Raw genomic sequence first — 15,760 nt, 5'->3', positions numbered from 1 at the left:
TAGTTTTCTGCATAAAGGGACATGATCCTTTCCATAGCAATAATAATGTAAACAGGGCTCCTTTTCTTCCCACAGATGGAAAAGCAATCTTCCAGGAAGCTCTAATTATTTTAAAAGATCTATTAATATTTTATATGCTGGGAACTTCATTAGATGAAAGACGATGGAATTTAGAGATAGTTTAAAAATAAACAGTAACCAATTTTCATGTAGTAAAACACTACCACATTTTTCTGTATTTACACGTCACCCAATGTGGACAGAGTCAGGACTTGACTCAATTTAAACAACTCCCACGGACCTGGGCAGCATCTGCCGGGTGTCGACGCCACAGCGGTGTGCGCATGCTCAGTCCAGCCCGCTAAAGTCTCAAGCCCGGCCTTTCGGCATAGCAGAAGCTTCTCCGTTTCAAATAACGTGATTTGGAAACAGTTGGTTATTGTTATTAATTATTTTAACTGCTGCAATTTGAGCATTTATTGTATTACTTGCATTTAAATCCTCACTATTTTTTTCCTTTTTATTTTTTCCACATGTTCTAAAGAATTTTTTAAAGTTAAATATTATTATCCATATTTTACAGATGAGAAAACTGATCCGTAAGAAAGTTGTGGGAAATTTAAGGATCTTGCCCCAGGTCACCTCGTTAATAATGAATGAGAAAAAGATAAACAGATTTCAATCCTGGCTTGTGGATATGCTTTCTTTGGCACAGAAATTACTTAAAAATTTTAGATTTAAATGTCAACGTTTAAAAACTGGGAGGCTTAAGAAATAAATCTAAATTCCCTATCTCTTGAAAAAGTAGAAGATCCAGCAATGCCACTTGTAAATTCTTGTGTGATAATAGCTAGAGCTGAGTAACAGCTGCTCCTTAGACAGGAGCCTTGCCAAGGGCCAGGCTGGGCCTGCTTCCCTCGTTGGTTTGCCCTTCCCAGGCCATGAGGCCTTGGAATTTGTGGTTCCTGCCTTGTTTAATCTCTCCTGTGCTTGGGAGTATCAGGCCACCCGTTCCCTTACTACCTGCCTCTAGGGGTAGGTAGGTGGGGTAAGGGAGTAATAAGAGCTTTATAAATGATTGCTATCCCTATCCCCATCCCATTGCTAGGCAACTTTCAAGGCTTTCCCTTTATTTAAGCTTCTTTAGAAATTAAGTTCATTCACAGATCACCACTGAAAATAGAAGAAAGCATTACGTATTCTACCTATAACAGTTGTTTATAAAACTAGGTGAATTGCTGTCTACTTTTACAGCTAGAAAATCATTCTACTTTTGTTGTTTTAGTATCTGTAACCTTTTCTTTTGACTTTAATTACAAAGTCACATTGCATGTGCATTTTCAAGTGTGTAAATCCAAGTGAAATGTTGTATTTTTTATTTGCTTCTATTTATCCAACACAGAGTTCAAATGTCTTTTCATATGTTCATTGTCCATTTGTATTTCTTTTCCTGTGAATTATTTCTTCATATCTTTTGTCCATATTCTACTATTTGATCTTTCCTTATTGTTTTACAAAAGATTTGTGAATTATATAGTTTCTTCCCTGTTTGTCTATGTCTTTTGTTTTATTTTGTTTTACTCATCCCTCCTTGTCTACGTCTTTCAACTTGGTTACTTTTTTGGGGGCGGGGGAGGGGGATCATACAGAACTTTTCCATTTTTGTGTAGTAGTTTTATTTTTATTTATTTATTTATTTACTTATTTATTTTTGAGATGGAGTTTCACTCCTGTTGCCCGGACTGGAATGCAACAGCGTGATCTCTGCTCACTGCAACCTCCGCCTCCTAGGTTCAAGTGATTCTCTTACCTCAGCCTCCCGAGTAACTGGGATTACAGGTTCCCACCACCACACCTGGCTAATTTTGTATTTTCAGTAGAGAAGGAGTTTCACTATGTTGGCCAGGCTGGTCTCGAACTCCTGACCTCAGGTGATCCACCCGCCTCAGCCTCCCAAAGTGCTGGGATTACAGGTGGGAGCCATGGCCCATTTGTTTATTTGTTTAGTTGGTGTCTCACTCTGTCACGCAGGCTGCAGTGCAGTGGCACGATCATAGCTCGCTGCAACCTCAACCGCCTGGGCTTAAGGGATTCTCCCACCTCAGCTTCCTTAGTAGCTGGACCACAGGTGTGTGCCACCATGCCTGGCTAATTTTTTTATTATTTGTAAAGATGGGGCTTTGCTGTGATACCCAGGCTGGTCTTGAATTTCTGGGATCAAGCAATTCTCCCTTCTTAGCCTCCCAAACTGCTGAAATTACAGGCATAAGCCACCACGCCCTGCCCATGTACTACTTTAAAAGAAGCTATAAAATTCTGGATTTGGGGTATACTGACAAAAGTTCTCCCTATCCTAAGATTTTTTTAAAAAATCATATATTGAGTACCTTGCGGACTTAAGTTTTATATTTAAATCTTTGATCCATCTGTGATACATTTTTCTGTAAAATATGGGGTAGAAAATACAGTTTACCATGTTTCAGGTGATTATTTACAGAGTGAGTCATATTTTGTCCACTGATTTATAATGCCACCTAAAATATTTATCAAATTCCTTTATATACCAAATCTCTTTCTGGAATAGTTATCGTTTAATTTTCTGTTCACATATTTATTGTGTCAACACCAAACTATTTTAATTATTGTAATATTGTATTTTAATATATGATTAGATTGGCCGGGCATGGTAGCTCATGCCTATAATTTCAGCACTTTGGGAGGCTGAGGTGGGTGAATTACTTGTGCTTAGGAGTTCAAGACCAGCCTGGGCAACATTAGGAGACCTCTATTTCTAAAAAGAACACAAAAATTAGCTGGACATGGACATGGTGATGCACACCTGTAGTCCCAGCTATTCGGGAAGCTGAGGTAGAAACATTACTTGAGACTGGAAGGCAGAGGTTGCAATGAGCTGAGATTGCGTCCCTGCACTCCAGCCTGGGTGACAGAGCGAGACCCTGTCTCAAAAAAAAACAAAACTTACACACATATATAAGACTAATAACCCCTCAAAACTCTTTACAAAATTTTATATGGAATATTACATTATTCCTCTAACTTGCTTTTTGTCTATATAAAAACTATAAATTCTCGACTTTTTTTTTTTTTTTTTTTTTTTTTAATGAGACAGAATTTCACTCTGTTGCCCAAGCTAGAGCACAGTGGCACAATCTCAGCTCACTGCAACCTCTGCCTCCCAGGTACAAGCAATTCTCACATCTCAGCCTCCCAAGCAGCTGGGATTACAGACATGCCCCACCACACCCAGCTAATTTTTGTATTTTTAGTAGAGATGGGGTTTCATCATGTTGGCCAGGCTGGTCTCAAACTCCCAACCTCAGGTGATCCACCGGCCTTGGCCTCCCAAAGTGCTGGGGATACAGGCGTGAGCCACTGTGCTCGGCCGATTTCATTTTTTAGTTTTTATTTTTTGTTGGATTATTTTATGGTTTTCAATGACTTAACTTCATATTTTGTAATAAGCCAGTCATCTTCCTAAATTTCTCCACTGCTTCTAATTTTTAGTTAAGTTTGGTTTTCCACATCATATCATCATATGATCAGCAAAAAGCTGAAGAAAAATACATAAGTTAGTCCTAACAATCATCCTCACACTGAGAAAATAGTAGCAATCACAGTGACCTTCCATGAAGTTTCCATGACAATATTTATGTCCTACTTCCTACCAGTATTTGTATTCCAATATAGACGCTTTCCCTTGCTCCTCATTTTACTTGGAGAACAGATTGGCCTGGTCTCAACCATTATTGCAGGAGAAAGGTGTAAATGGTAAAGGAAGGCACAGTTTGGATTAGGCCACAAGAAGAAGCAGATGATACCATCAGATGCTTGTAGGTTTGAGGCAGCTAATGGGCTTCTCAACTATTTGGTCCCTGGCTTACTTAGCAAGAAGGGTGGGGAAGACCAAACTCTGCACTTTTTTTTTTTTTTTTTTTTTTTTTGAGACGAAGTCTCCCTCTGTCTCCCGTACTGGAGTGCAGTGGCACAATCTCAGCTCACTGCAACCTCCACCTCCCGGGTTCAGGTTCAGGAGATTCTTCTGCCTCAGCTTCCCGAGTAGCTGGGACTACAGGTGCCCGCCATCATGCCCGGCTAAGTTTTTGTATTTTTAGTAGGGACGGGGTTTCACCGTGTTAGCCAGGATGGTCTCCATCTCCTGATCTCATGATCCACCCGCCTCGGCTTCCCAAAGTGCTGGGATTACAGGTGTGAGCCACCGCGCCCGGCCAGTGCACTTTTTATCCTATCCGTTCCCTCCCCAACAAGATTTTTCTTGCAATCACACTCCTTTTTCTTTTCTTTCGTTTTTTTTTTTTTTTTTTTTTTTTTATGAGATAGAGTCTTGTTCTGTCGTCCAGACTGGAGTGCAGTGGCATAATCTCGACTCACTGCAACCTTCACCTCCTGGGTTCAAGCAATGATCCTGTCTCAGCCTCCTGAGTAGCTGAGATTACAGCTGTCCACCACCAGGCCCAGCAAATTTTTTTTTTTTTTTTTTTTTTTTTTTGGCTAACCATGTTAGCCAGTCTGGTCTCAAACTCCTGACCTCAAGTGATCCGCCCATCTCGGACTCCCAAAGTGCTGGGATGATAGGCGTGAGCCACAGCACCCTGCTCATATTCTTTTTTCATCAATTTTTCCTCTATTGAGTTATTTCCATTAACGTGTAAACTTACTATTTTTCTGATCTTAAAATGAAACACTCACATTGTGATGAATGTATAAGTAAAAAAAAGAGATACAATTTTCTTTGACCCCCTTCTCCTTAGAGCTTATCTCATTCCTCTGTATACCACTTTACAGCAACACTCCTGGAGCAACCTTTACTTTCCCTCTCCAGTTCCTCTCCTCTCACTGTCACTTTCATGTCAGAGTGCTTTCTGCCTCCACCACTCCGCTGAACTGCTGTTGTTAGTAGTCCTAACAAAATCTATTTGCAAAGTCCAAGAGTGTAAACTTAAAACTGCACACTAAAATGTCACTGTAAAGCAGGTACATACACGAGTATGCGTCACCGCCAACCTGTTCCTTTTACCTGGCACACCTTAGAAGGAGCACGTGAACAGTGCTCCAACTTTCGGCTGTGGGCCAGCGGCTGGAACCCTCACCTGCATGTTGAGCTGCTTATCATGCAGGGCTCTCTGCAGCTCCAGCAGGCTCCCCTTGAGCCTTCTCAGCTTTCCAGCCAGCTGCTCGGCCTCGTCCTTGGTGTGAGCTTTGCCCTCCAGCAGCAGGTTCTCATTGTGGACTGACAGCTCTGATAAAGCCACCACCTTCTGCTCTATTTCCACCAGCATGTTCTGCAGCAACAGAAATAAGGATGAACTCACACATCTCCCCAGCCTCTGCAAAGACTGTTTCCCACAGTGCAACACAGACCTCTGGAGTCTTTTACCAAACAGACAGGCTTTCGTGATTTTTTGTAGTTTTCCCATGGCCTTGATGAGTGAGTAGTCTATAGACTTTGTTTTTCTTTCTTTCTTTTTTTTGAGGGAGGGTCTTGCTCTGTCACCCAGGCTGGAGCGCATAGTCATAAATATGGCTTACTGCAGCCTCCACCTACTGGGCTCAAGGGATCCTCCTGCCTCAGCCTCCCATGTAGTGAGGACCACAGACATGTGCCACCACACCTGGCTACATTTTTTATTTTTTCAACAGAAACCAGGTTTCACTTTGTTGCCCAGGCTGGTCTCTAACAATGTGCTCCCACCTCAGCCTCCCAAAGTGTTGGGATTACAGGTGTCAGTCACAGTGTCTGGTGACTTTTATTTTTAATTGTTATGGTATTAGAGGGGTCTATAAAAAATTACCTGAGCCTCTCAATTTTTCTTTTCTTTTTTTTTTTTTTTTTTTATTTGAGATAGGGTCTCACTCTGTCACCCAGGCTAGAATGCAGTGGTGGGACCATGGCTCACTGCAGCCTTGACTTCCCGGGTTCAGGTGATCCTCCCACCTCAGCCTCCCAAGTAGCTAGGACTACAGGTACGTGCTATCACACCTGGCTAATTTTTTGTATTTTTGTAGAGACAGGGTTTTGTCATGTTTCCCAGGCTGTTCCTGAACTCCTGAACTCAAGCAATCTGCCTGCCTCGACCTCCCAATGTGCTGAGATTACAGGCATGAGTCATGGTGCCCTGCCAATTTTTCTCTATTTTAAGATTAGCTATTATGAAATGACAAAAACACATTTTTAAAAAAAACATGAAAACCTTTTTTTTTTTTTTTTTTTTTTGAGATAGTGTTTTGACTTTGTCACCCAGGTTGGAGTGCAGTAGCGCAATGCTGGCTCATTGCAACCTCCGTTTCCCAGGTTCAAGCAATTCTCCTGCCTCAGCCTCCAGAGTAGCTGAGACTACAGGCACGCGCTACCATGCCTGCCTAATTTTTGTATTTTTAGTAGAGATGGGGTATCACCATGTTGGTCAAGATGTTCTCCATCTCCTGACCTTGTGATCTGCCCACCTCAGCCTCCCAAAGTGCTGGGATTACAGGCATGCGCCACTGCGCCCAGCTGAAAAACATTTTTATATAGTCAACAGATAAGGAGAAAAGGCCATTGCCTTCGTGTTATCCATTACTATTATGTTATTTTTGTGTTAGATTATGATAATTATGGCTAATAAAAATAAGACATCACATAATCAACTCTTATTAATTTAAAGAGAATCCTCTTTTTTGAAACATTACTGCTTTGGATTGATTTCTTTTTCAGGTGGCTGCTCTCACGTGTTTTTTAAAATTTGGTATACTTTTAATCTTACATTTCCAAAGGTTTTCCCTACATTTTTACTTTCATGTTCTGGAATAAGTCTTTGGTGCTACAGGGTTTTCCTCTAAAATGGAGACTATATTAGAGAAGGAGAAAAATCGTCTTCCTTCTTCCTAGATAAGACTTAAAACAAAAAACAAAAAAGACTTAAAAAAAAAAAAAACCCCAAACATGTTTTACTTTCTACAGAAATCATTGTTTTTATATTCTTTAATTCTGCATCCTTTGGTACCTGGCAGTCCACAAGCTGGGCCTCCATGTCCATGGGCTCCTTGGGTGTACCCAGCGCAGTATCCAGAGTGGCCTTGGTACTCAAGAGCCAGCTGTCCAGCTCATCGGCTTCACAGCGATACCTCTGCAGGGCCTGTTCCTGCCTTTGTTCCTCCAGCTGATCATTCAACTTCTCCTAATGAATTCAGTAAAATGTAACATAGATCACGCTAAGGTAAAATCTTGAGAATTTAACATAGTAAAGCAATGGTTCCAGGCCCTGGCTGCACATAAGAATCACCGGTAAAACTTTAAAAAATTATCTTTGCTTAGACCACATCCCAGAAAAACAATCAGAATTTCTAGGGGTAACTCTCAAAATTGGTATTTAAAAAAAGACGCCCTAGTGATTCTAATGTGCATCTAGAGTTGAACAAGGTATTCTCAAATAATATACCTATACGACCAGGCAGCAATATAAATGGTGGAAATCAGCCAAGGATTAGAACAAAACAATGGCATAAAGCAGTTGGTAAATGGCAGCAGACACTGGACCTCTATGGCTGGGAATAGTAGCAAGTGATGGAGACTGTGGCAAACTGAAAAACATGTGGCCTGCCTAAAACAGCAGCCACATACAGTTCCAGGCAATTGATCCCTGTGGGAAGGAGTGGTCCACTATTAACTTTCATCTCAAGTGAAGGCAGAAATCTAAATTTCTAGGTTAGCTCTCTGAGTTTTTCAATGATTGCAAATAATTCATGTTAAAAAAAAATCAGGCCAATCACTTCATTTTGAAACCCCCACAAGTTTTTCATAGAGTTACTGGGGACAATATAAATGAATTAAAAGTTAACTTTTAAAATAAATATTTTATAAATTATTTAATGAATAATTCATTATTTTAAAATTTTATTAAACAATTTAAAATGGAAATTAATAAGTAGGGCAGACACATTGGCTTTAAATTTCTCTAATACAAGAAGTATTAGGTTGGTGCAAAAGTAACTGTGGTTTTTGCCATTATTTTTGCACCAACCTAATATATCAATAGATTATTTGACTAATCACATAATAGGTTAAACTAGAGACAGACTACACACCCCACAACGGGGTCATGGTTAATTGCCTTATGTTATAATTAGCAGCTAAATAAAATAATATTTGGTTCATATAATAAGAAATGTATTGAGAACCCACTATGTGTCAGAGAAGCTGCCAAAAGATACAAGATGATAGATACTATAAAGGTCTTTAGGGAGCCTCCAGTCTAACCAAATTATAGAAGCAACAATAAAAGTAGCCTAGACGCTTAGGGCCAAGAATTTACAAGAGAACAAATAAAAAAAGGAAGATAGCTGATTTTTAACACAGATATTACTGCTGCCCAAATTTGTCTCTATATTAAATAATATTTAAATTAAATAATGTGGGAACCAGAATTGCAAGAGTATTTTCATGAATTACTATATTTGAATTGGCTAACAGTGACTGAGTAGGATTTATTCTTTATAGTATTAGTAATATCATCCGTCAAATGCTGTCATGTAAACACAGCAAACCATTATGCAAACCTTCTACAATTATTCTTCACAAGGCTCATGTCTACCAAGAATTTGCTTTCCACATTCTCAATATTTCACGCCTGAAATGAGTCAGAAGGGGGTCAAAGGACATATTCGTGGCTACACATCGACTGTACTCTCTTCAGGAGACCTTTTTTTTGAGACAGAGTCTTGCTCTGTTGCCCAGGCTGGAGTGCAGTGACGTAATCTCAGCTCACCACAACCTCTGCCTCCCAGGCTCAAGCGATTCTTCTGCCTTAGCCTCCCAAGCAGCTGGGACTACAGGCACACTCCACCATGTCTGGCTCATTTTTGTATTTTTAGTAGAGACAGGGTTTCACTATGTTGGCCAGGCTGGTCTCTAACTCCTGACCTCGTGATCCACCCGCCTCAGCCTCCCAAAGTGCCGAGGTTACAGGCATGAGCCACTTCGCCCAGCCATGAAGACCATTCTTGAAACACAATCCCAGTTGGGGAGAGGGAAGCAATGAAAATGTAGATAGGTAAGTAACCCACATACTTGGTAACATAATGTTAAAAGTTAACTCAGAAGTGAGGAGGCCACTTTAGAGTTATTGGTTACCTCCAAAAGCTGCCGTTTCCCTGAGGCTTTCATCCTGATGGTGGACATTCGCTCGGCTAAGACAGTGAGCGTGGACTGCAAGGCCAGCTGCTCCGCGGGGTCGGCCTCACAAGACTTGGATACCAGCTCCTCTGCGAGAGAGGACTGGAGCTCATTGATTTCATCCTGGAGCATGAGAATCTCATCCATCAATGCCTGGAGGAAAGACTGTGGAATCACACTCATGTATTGATTTTCTTCACTGAGGGATCATTAGCACAAGCTGAGTCTCACATCCATTGGGATTCGCGAAAGATATTTCACCTGGGAATCATTATCAACCAGCAAATAGGGGGCTACTCACCTAAGTTTCTAAATGAAAGGCCAGGACTTTTCTGATTTTACGTATGTATCACTAACCAAAGTGAGTTTGAGCAACTTAATTAATCTTTCTAGTTTTCAATAGGATCATCTGTAATACAAGGATCATCTGTAATACCAACTTATTATTTTATTTTTTAGAGACAGAGTCTCACTCTGTCACTCAGGCTGGAGTGCAGTGGTATGATCACAGCTCACTGTAATCTTGAACTCTTGGGCTCAAGCGACCCTCCCGCTTGAAGCTAGGACTACAGGTGTGTGCTATCACACCTGGCTAAATTTTTTATTTTTTATTTTTTTACTTTTTGTAAAGACAGGATCTTGCTATGATGCTCAGGCTGGTCTTAAACTCCTGGCCTCAGGGAATACTCCAACCTGGATTACAGGCACGAGCCACCACATTTCTCAATCATTTCTAAGAGTCTCCAATACGATGTTGAAAATAAAATGTATTACTTTCTTACTTAACATGATTTTCCCACATTCACCTATTGCTTTCCCCAAATCTGAAACAGCATTGAACTCTAGTCCAAAACTCACATCGTTTCTCACAGGATGGGAGAAACCTGTAACCTATTTCTATGTGGTCACACTGCTCATTGTTTTTCATTTATCAAACTCTAAAAAAATAAGGGTCTCTCCCAAGTGATGTCTTCCATTCCCGAGACTTCAAATGCTTTCTAATCCTGAGCACTTCCAAAGGTACATCCCTAACCCAAACACCTGCCCTAAGTTTCAGGCTGTGTGTCCAACTTACCTAGTTCACGGGTGTCTGCATAGTGTTAAGTCTAAACCTGCTTCCCCTGCTGTCTTCCAACACCTCTCATTATGGCTCAAGCTGGAGACTTGGGAGTCACTCTTCACACCTTCCTCTCCTTCACTCACCAGATCCAATTCATCACCCAGTCCAATGGCTTTTATCTCAAAACTATATCGTGTATATCTGAATATCCCCCCTGCCCCCACCTGAAGCCAAAGTCAACTTCCTCTCTTGACTGAGTTGCTATATAATGTTCTATTGATGAGTCTATCTGCTTACACTCTCGTTGCTCCAGTCCAGTCTGTATGAAGCAATTACAGCAACCTTTTGAAAATATCAATTAGGTCCTCTCACTCCCCTTCTTTAAAATATGTACTGGATTCTTGCTGTGAAATAAAACAAACTTGTGTGATCTCACTCTTCCTGCCTCGTGTGCCACATTCCCTTCTTGCTCACCATATTCCTGCCTTCTTCAGCCACTCCAAGGCCCCACTTCAGTCACTTCCTGGCCTCAGGGCCTTTGAACATGCTGTTCCCTCAACGTGGAAAACTCTTCCCGCTCTGTGTGTGATGGCTCTATTCATCCTTTGCTCTTAGGTTAACTGTCGTATCTTCAGAGAGGCCTTTCATGACCACCCAATCCTAAGAAAATCTCCATCATTCTCTCTCAATAGCGCCCTGTTTTCCTGTCTATCATAATTATACTTGATTTTATTTCTCTCTTTTGGGGGTATTTTACGACTTGCTCTTTAGATGGAATCCTCACAGGAGAAATTTTTATTTAGGATTTCAGTGAAGTTGGAAAAACAGGCTCTATCATTACAGAGGCAACTATGATTTCAAGTAAAGTAACATAGGTTTTATATTTGCCAGCATTTCATAGTTTCCAATGTGCCCTTATTTGCATAATTCCTATTTTTCCCACAGGACTGGAGGCTTTGCTGTAAGCACAGTGCCTCCTCAGAGTGGGCTCTCGCAATGTTAAACAGCAAAAACCCCTTATCTTTTCCTAATATCAAATATCATCATGATAATTTTTAAATAAACTATTAATATTATATACATCTAGAAAAGTGAACAGATTATAAGCACACCAACTATATATATATATCTCCATGCTGCTGCTACCCAGATCAAGAAATGGAACATTTCCAGGATTCTACAAGCTCTTTTGACCTCCTCCTTTTTGCTACTGCTGTCCTCAAAAATCACCACTGTGTTAACTCGTAAATATCAGAGGACTTTGGCCCTTATTTGAGCTTTATAGAAATGGAATCATACACGGTGCACTGCTCTGTGTCTGGCTTCTTTCGTGATTGTGAGAGTTGTTCATTTTGTTGCATGTAGAAAGAGTTAATCCATTTTTATCATTGTATCAGATTCCACTGTCACCTGGCTGTGAATTGTTTTCACTTTAAGTTTTTCTAGTGAGTTTACTAGTGCAATCTCATTGTAATTTTAATTTCCATTTCCCCGATGACTAATGAGATTGAGTGTCTTTTGTGACTGACTGCTAAACATCTTTTGCCCATTTTCTACTAGAGTTGTTCCTTTTCTTATTGATGAATGGAGTTGTTTGTATATTCTGGATAGGAGTGCCTGTGTTTCTTTTGGTTCTGCATATTGCAAATAATCTGCTCCCACGTTGAGGCATGGTTTTCCCTTAATGGGGAAATATTTCCTTAATAATATCTTTTGATGGAAAGAAGTTCTTAATTTTATCATGGCCTAATAGAATCAATATTTTCCTTTACTGTTAGGGCTTTTGGTGTCCTATACAGGAAATCTTTTGCCTAACCCAAGGTCATAAATAGAATACAATCTCATAGGTTATCTTCTAGAACAACGCTACTCAAAGCATGGCCCACGGAATAATAACAGTCTGCAAAATGTTTGTTACTGGCTTATGACGAGATAAACATATTGAGAGCAAGTGCTAAGAAACTTTTATAGTAATTTGACAGTTATGACATCCAAGCAGCATTTGATTGAATTTTACTAAAGTATCAGTCTGTGATGGATTAGAATGTTTTTTAAAAAGATCATTCACCACAGATATTTTAAAATATTATTTTCAAACTTTTCTTTGGTAATAACTTCACACTTAGATCTACAAACCACATAAACTTATTTTTCATGTCCAGTGTAGAAAGAGGTGAAAATTCTTTTTTTTTTTTCTTTTCGCCCACGGTTTTGCAGTGTAATCTTTGCCACAAACCAAGTGTCTGTATAAATGTGATTCTGCTCTGGCCTCGAATTCTGTTCCATCAACTCATTTGGCTGTTTGTGCAAATACCACGCAATCTTAATTATTGTAGCTTTATAAATCTCCGTATCTGGTAGGATATGTCATTCAACTTTATCAATCTTTTTCAAGACTGTCCTGGTTATTCTTTACTTCTGGCATTTTTAATACATATTTTCCCACACATTTGCAGTATACTTTATTATTATTATTACTATTTTTGAGACAGAGTCTCGCTCTGTTGCTCATGCTGGAGTCAGTGGCGAGATCTTGGCTCACTGCAACTTCTGCCTCCTGGGTTCAAGTGATTCTCCTTGCCTCAGCCTCCAGAGTAGCTGGGATTATAGGCATGCACCACCACACCCGGCTAATTTTTGTATTTTTAGTAGAGACGTGGTTTCACCATGTTGGCCAGGCTAGTCTTGAATTCCTAAGCTCAAGTGATCTGCCCACTTCAGCCTCCCAAAGTGCTGGGATTACAGGCATGAGCCACCGCACCCAGCCTGCAGTGTACTTTAGAATTAGCTTGTCAGCCTCCACCAAAAAACTTGCTGCAATTTTTAAAATGTGATTGCAATGAATTTACAGACTGATATTGTTTATTACATATTCAAAGTATTTTTTATACATTCAAAGTATTATACATTAAAAAAACTTCCATTCAGTATTTTCTATTATTTCATAATAATGTTTTGTGCCTGAATGCTGAAAGTATCAAATCTATATTTGGTCTGATTTTAAATGCTCCTCCATAATTAGATGGATCTTATTATGTCTTTGTTGTTGTTGTTGTTGTTGTTGTTTTTACACTGATCCTTCTGTACAAGCAAGAAGAGCCTCCTAACAATTTCACACTGTGTTCATTCTCATTCTCTCTTCTGTGCTTTTCCACACACATTTACATTTATAGTGCCTCCTACCCACTCCTGTTGCCATTCCAAATTTTCAAACTCTGTCTCCTCAAAGTCCTGGTTAGATCTCGTTTAACCTACTTTCCACCAAATGTAGCCCACAATCAGATTTCTGTTTTCTGTCTGATGTGTTGGTAACTCTCACCAGCACTACCTCATTAAATCTCAGTGGATTTGACTGACCAGGTGCACACTGAAGTTATCAGCTTCCATTTAAAACTCACAATGTTCTAAAATAGCTCTCTGAATGTTCTGCAGTCAGTAACGAAGGAATTAGGAAAATCTGGAACTGTTCACTTAAATCTTTTTTTTATTTTTTTGGGGGACAGTCTCGCTCTGTCGCCCAGGCTGGAATGCAGTGGCAGGATCTCAGCTCACTGCAAGCTCCGCCCCCTGAGTTCAAGCAATTCTTCTGCCTTAGCCTCTCAAGTAGCTGGGACTACAGGCACGCGCCACCATGCCCAGCTAATTTTTGTATTTTCAGTAGAGACGAGGTTTCACCATGTTGGCCAGGCTGGTCTTGAACTCCTGACCTCAAGTGATCCACCCGCCTTGGCCTCCCAAAGTGCTGAGATTACAGGTGTAAGCCACTGTGCCCAACCTCACTTAAATCTTGTTAGAGGCAGTCCTCTCCGCTCATGCTTGAGTTTACTCTTAAAGGTGAGTGGACATTTTTGGAAGGTAGCTAGAGTTTTTAACTTAAAGATCTAGCAGCCATGCTCAGGAGGCATGAAATTTTCCTATGGGGCCATAAAAATGTTTTGGAACCAGAGACAGGCAGTGGTTGTACAACATTGTCAATGTACTAATACCACTAAATTGGACAATTTAAAACGGTTAATTTTATGTTATGTGAATTTCACCTCAATTAAAAAAAAATTCAGCCATCAAATATGTCTTCAGTCCCATAACTCTGAGTATAAGAGCTGGTGGCCATCAGCTACCTGACAATATATGATTCAAGATAAGGAGAAAGAGATGAATGCATGCTTCTGGGTTTCTGATTTGTAATTGCAAACTTGGCATGTGTATGACACTTACATAGCTTAGAGAAGTTCTATGAGCTTCTCTAACATAAAAACTCTTTAATAGCAAGGGTGAAAAGAAACACAGACCTTATGTTATGTGACTTTCAGAACTATCTACATGAACATAATATTTTTTTTGTTTTTTTTTTTGTAGGGGATGGAATCTTTCTCTGTCACCCAGGTGCCATCTCGGCTCACTGCAACCTCCACCTTCCAGGTTCAAGCAATTCTCCTATCTCAGCCTCCTGAGTAGCTGGGACTACAGGTGTGCGCCACCACTCCCAGCTAATTTTTGTAGTTTTAGTAGAGATGGGGTTTCAGCGTGTTGACCAGGCTGGAATGTTTCCTTCTCTTTATTTTTTTCTTTTTTTTGAGATGGAGTCTCGCACTGTCGCCCAGGCTGGAATACAGTGGTGTGATCTCGGCTCACTGCAAGTTCCGCCTCCCGTGTTCACGCCATTCTCCTGCCTCAGCCTCCCAAGTAGCTGGGACTACAGGCACCCACCACCATGCCTGGCTAATTTTTTCTATTTTCAGTAGAGACGGGGTTTCACCGTGTTAGTCAGGATGGTCTCGACCTCCTGACCTTGTGATCCGCCGCCTCAGCCTCCCACAGTGCTGGGATTACAGGCACGAGCCACCGCGCCTGGCTTTTCTTTTCTTTTCTTTTTTTTTTTTTTTTAAGCCTACAGCACCTGGTATTCCTGGGCAGTCTCCCATCCAAGTACTAACCAGGCCCAACCCTGCTTCACTTCCAAGATCAGATGAGAGACCACATTTCTTCCCACATTCTATTTTAGTTGTTACATATATGAAAAAACAAAACAAAATAACCACAGAGCTCTGTGTCCTATTTATCACTCAGCTTAGTGTGGCAACACATGTCCCCAAAGCACCAGATGCCCACGATAATAAGTTCGCAATGACAGAGGGCTTAACAGTCAGAACAACAGCCACAAGTCAGCTCATGAACTGCATTCAAGCCTTAAAATGAAATCTGTAAGACAGCCAGGCGTGGTGGCTCAGCATGTAATCCCAGCACTTTGGGAGGCCAAGGTGGGTGGATCACCTGAGGTAAGGAGTTCGAGACCAGCCTGGCCAACATGGTGCAACCTCATCTCTACTAAAAATACAAAAATTAGGCCTGGCGTGGTGGCAAGCACCTGTAATCCCAGCTACTGGGCAGGCCGAGGCAGGAGAATCGCTTGAACCTGAGAGGCGGAGTTGCAGTGAGCCAAGATCGCGCCATTGCACTCCAGCCTGGGCAACAGAGTGAGATTCTGTCTCAGAAAAAAAAAAATGAAATCT

General features: G+C 40.7%; 1 protein-coding gene across 18 annotated transcripts in view; it reads right to left on the bottom strand.

Annotated features, from left to right (window-relative positions):
• Positions 1 to 15,760, bottom strand: part of SYNE1 (spectrin repeat containing nuclear envelope protein 1) — a 530,910-nt gene that overhangs the window by 155,301 nt on the left and 359,849 nt on the right. For 13 of the 18 annotated variants that reach the window (XM_050786838.1, XM_050786854.1, XM_050786847.1 and 10 more), the window contains 3 exons: positions 9,149 to 9,355; positions 7,023 to 7,196; positions 5,130 to 5,321 (listed from right to left, as the gene is read on the bottom strand). In XM_050786838.1, the coding sequence (XP_050642795.1) occupies positions 5,130 to 5,321; positions 7,023 to 7,196; positions 9,149 to 9,355 (573 nt within the window). The remainder of the gene's footprint in view (positions 1 to 5,129; positions 5,322 to 7,022; positions 7,197 to 9,148; positions 9,356 to 15,760) is intronic. The other 5 variants (XM_050786841.1, XM_050786842.1, XM_050786849.1 and 2 more) reach the window with 1 other exon arrangement.

The sequence above is a fragment of the Macaca thibetana genome, chromosome 4 (assembly GCF_024542745.1).
Source record: "Macaca thibetana thibetana isolate TM-01 chromosome 4, ASM2454274v1, whole genome shotgun sequence".
Lineage (NCBI taxonomy): Eukaryota > Metazoa > Chordata > Mammalia > Primates > Cercopithecidae > Macaca > Macaca thibetana.
This window is presented reverse-complemented; position numbering and strand designations above follow the sequence as displayed.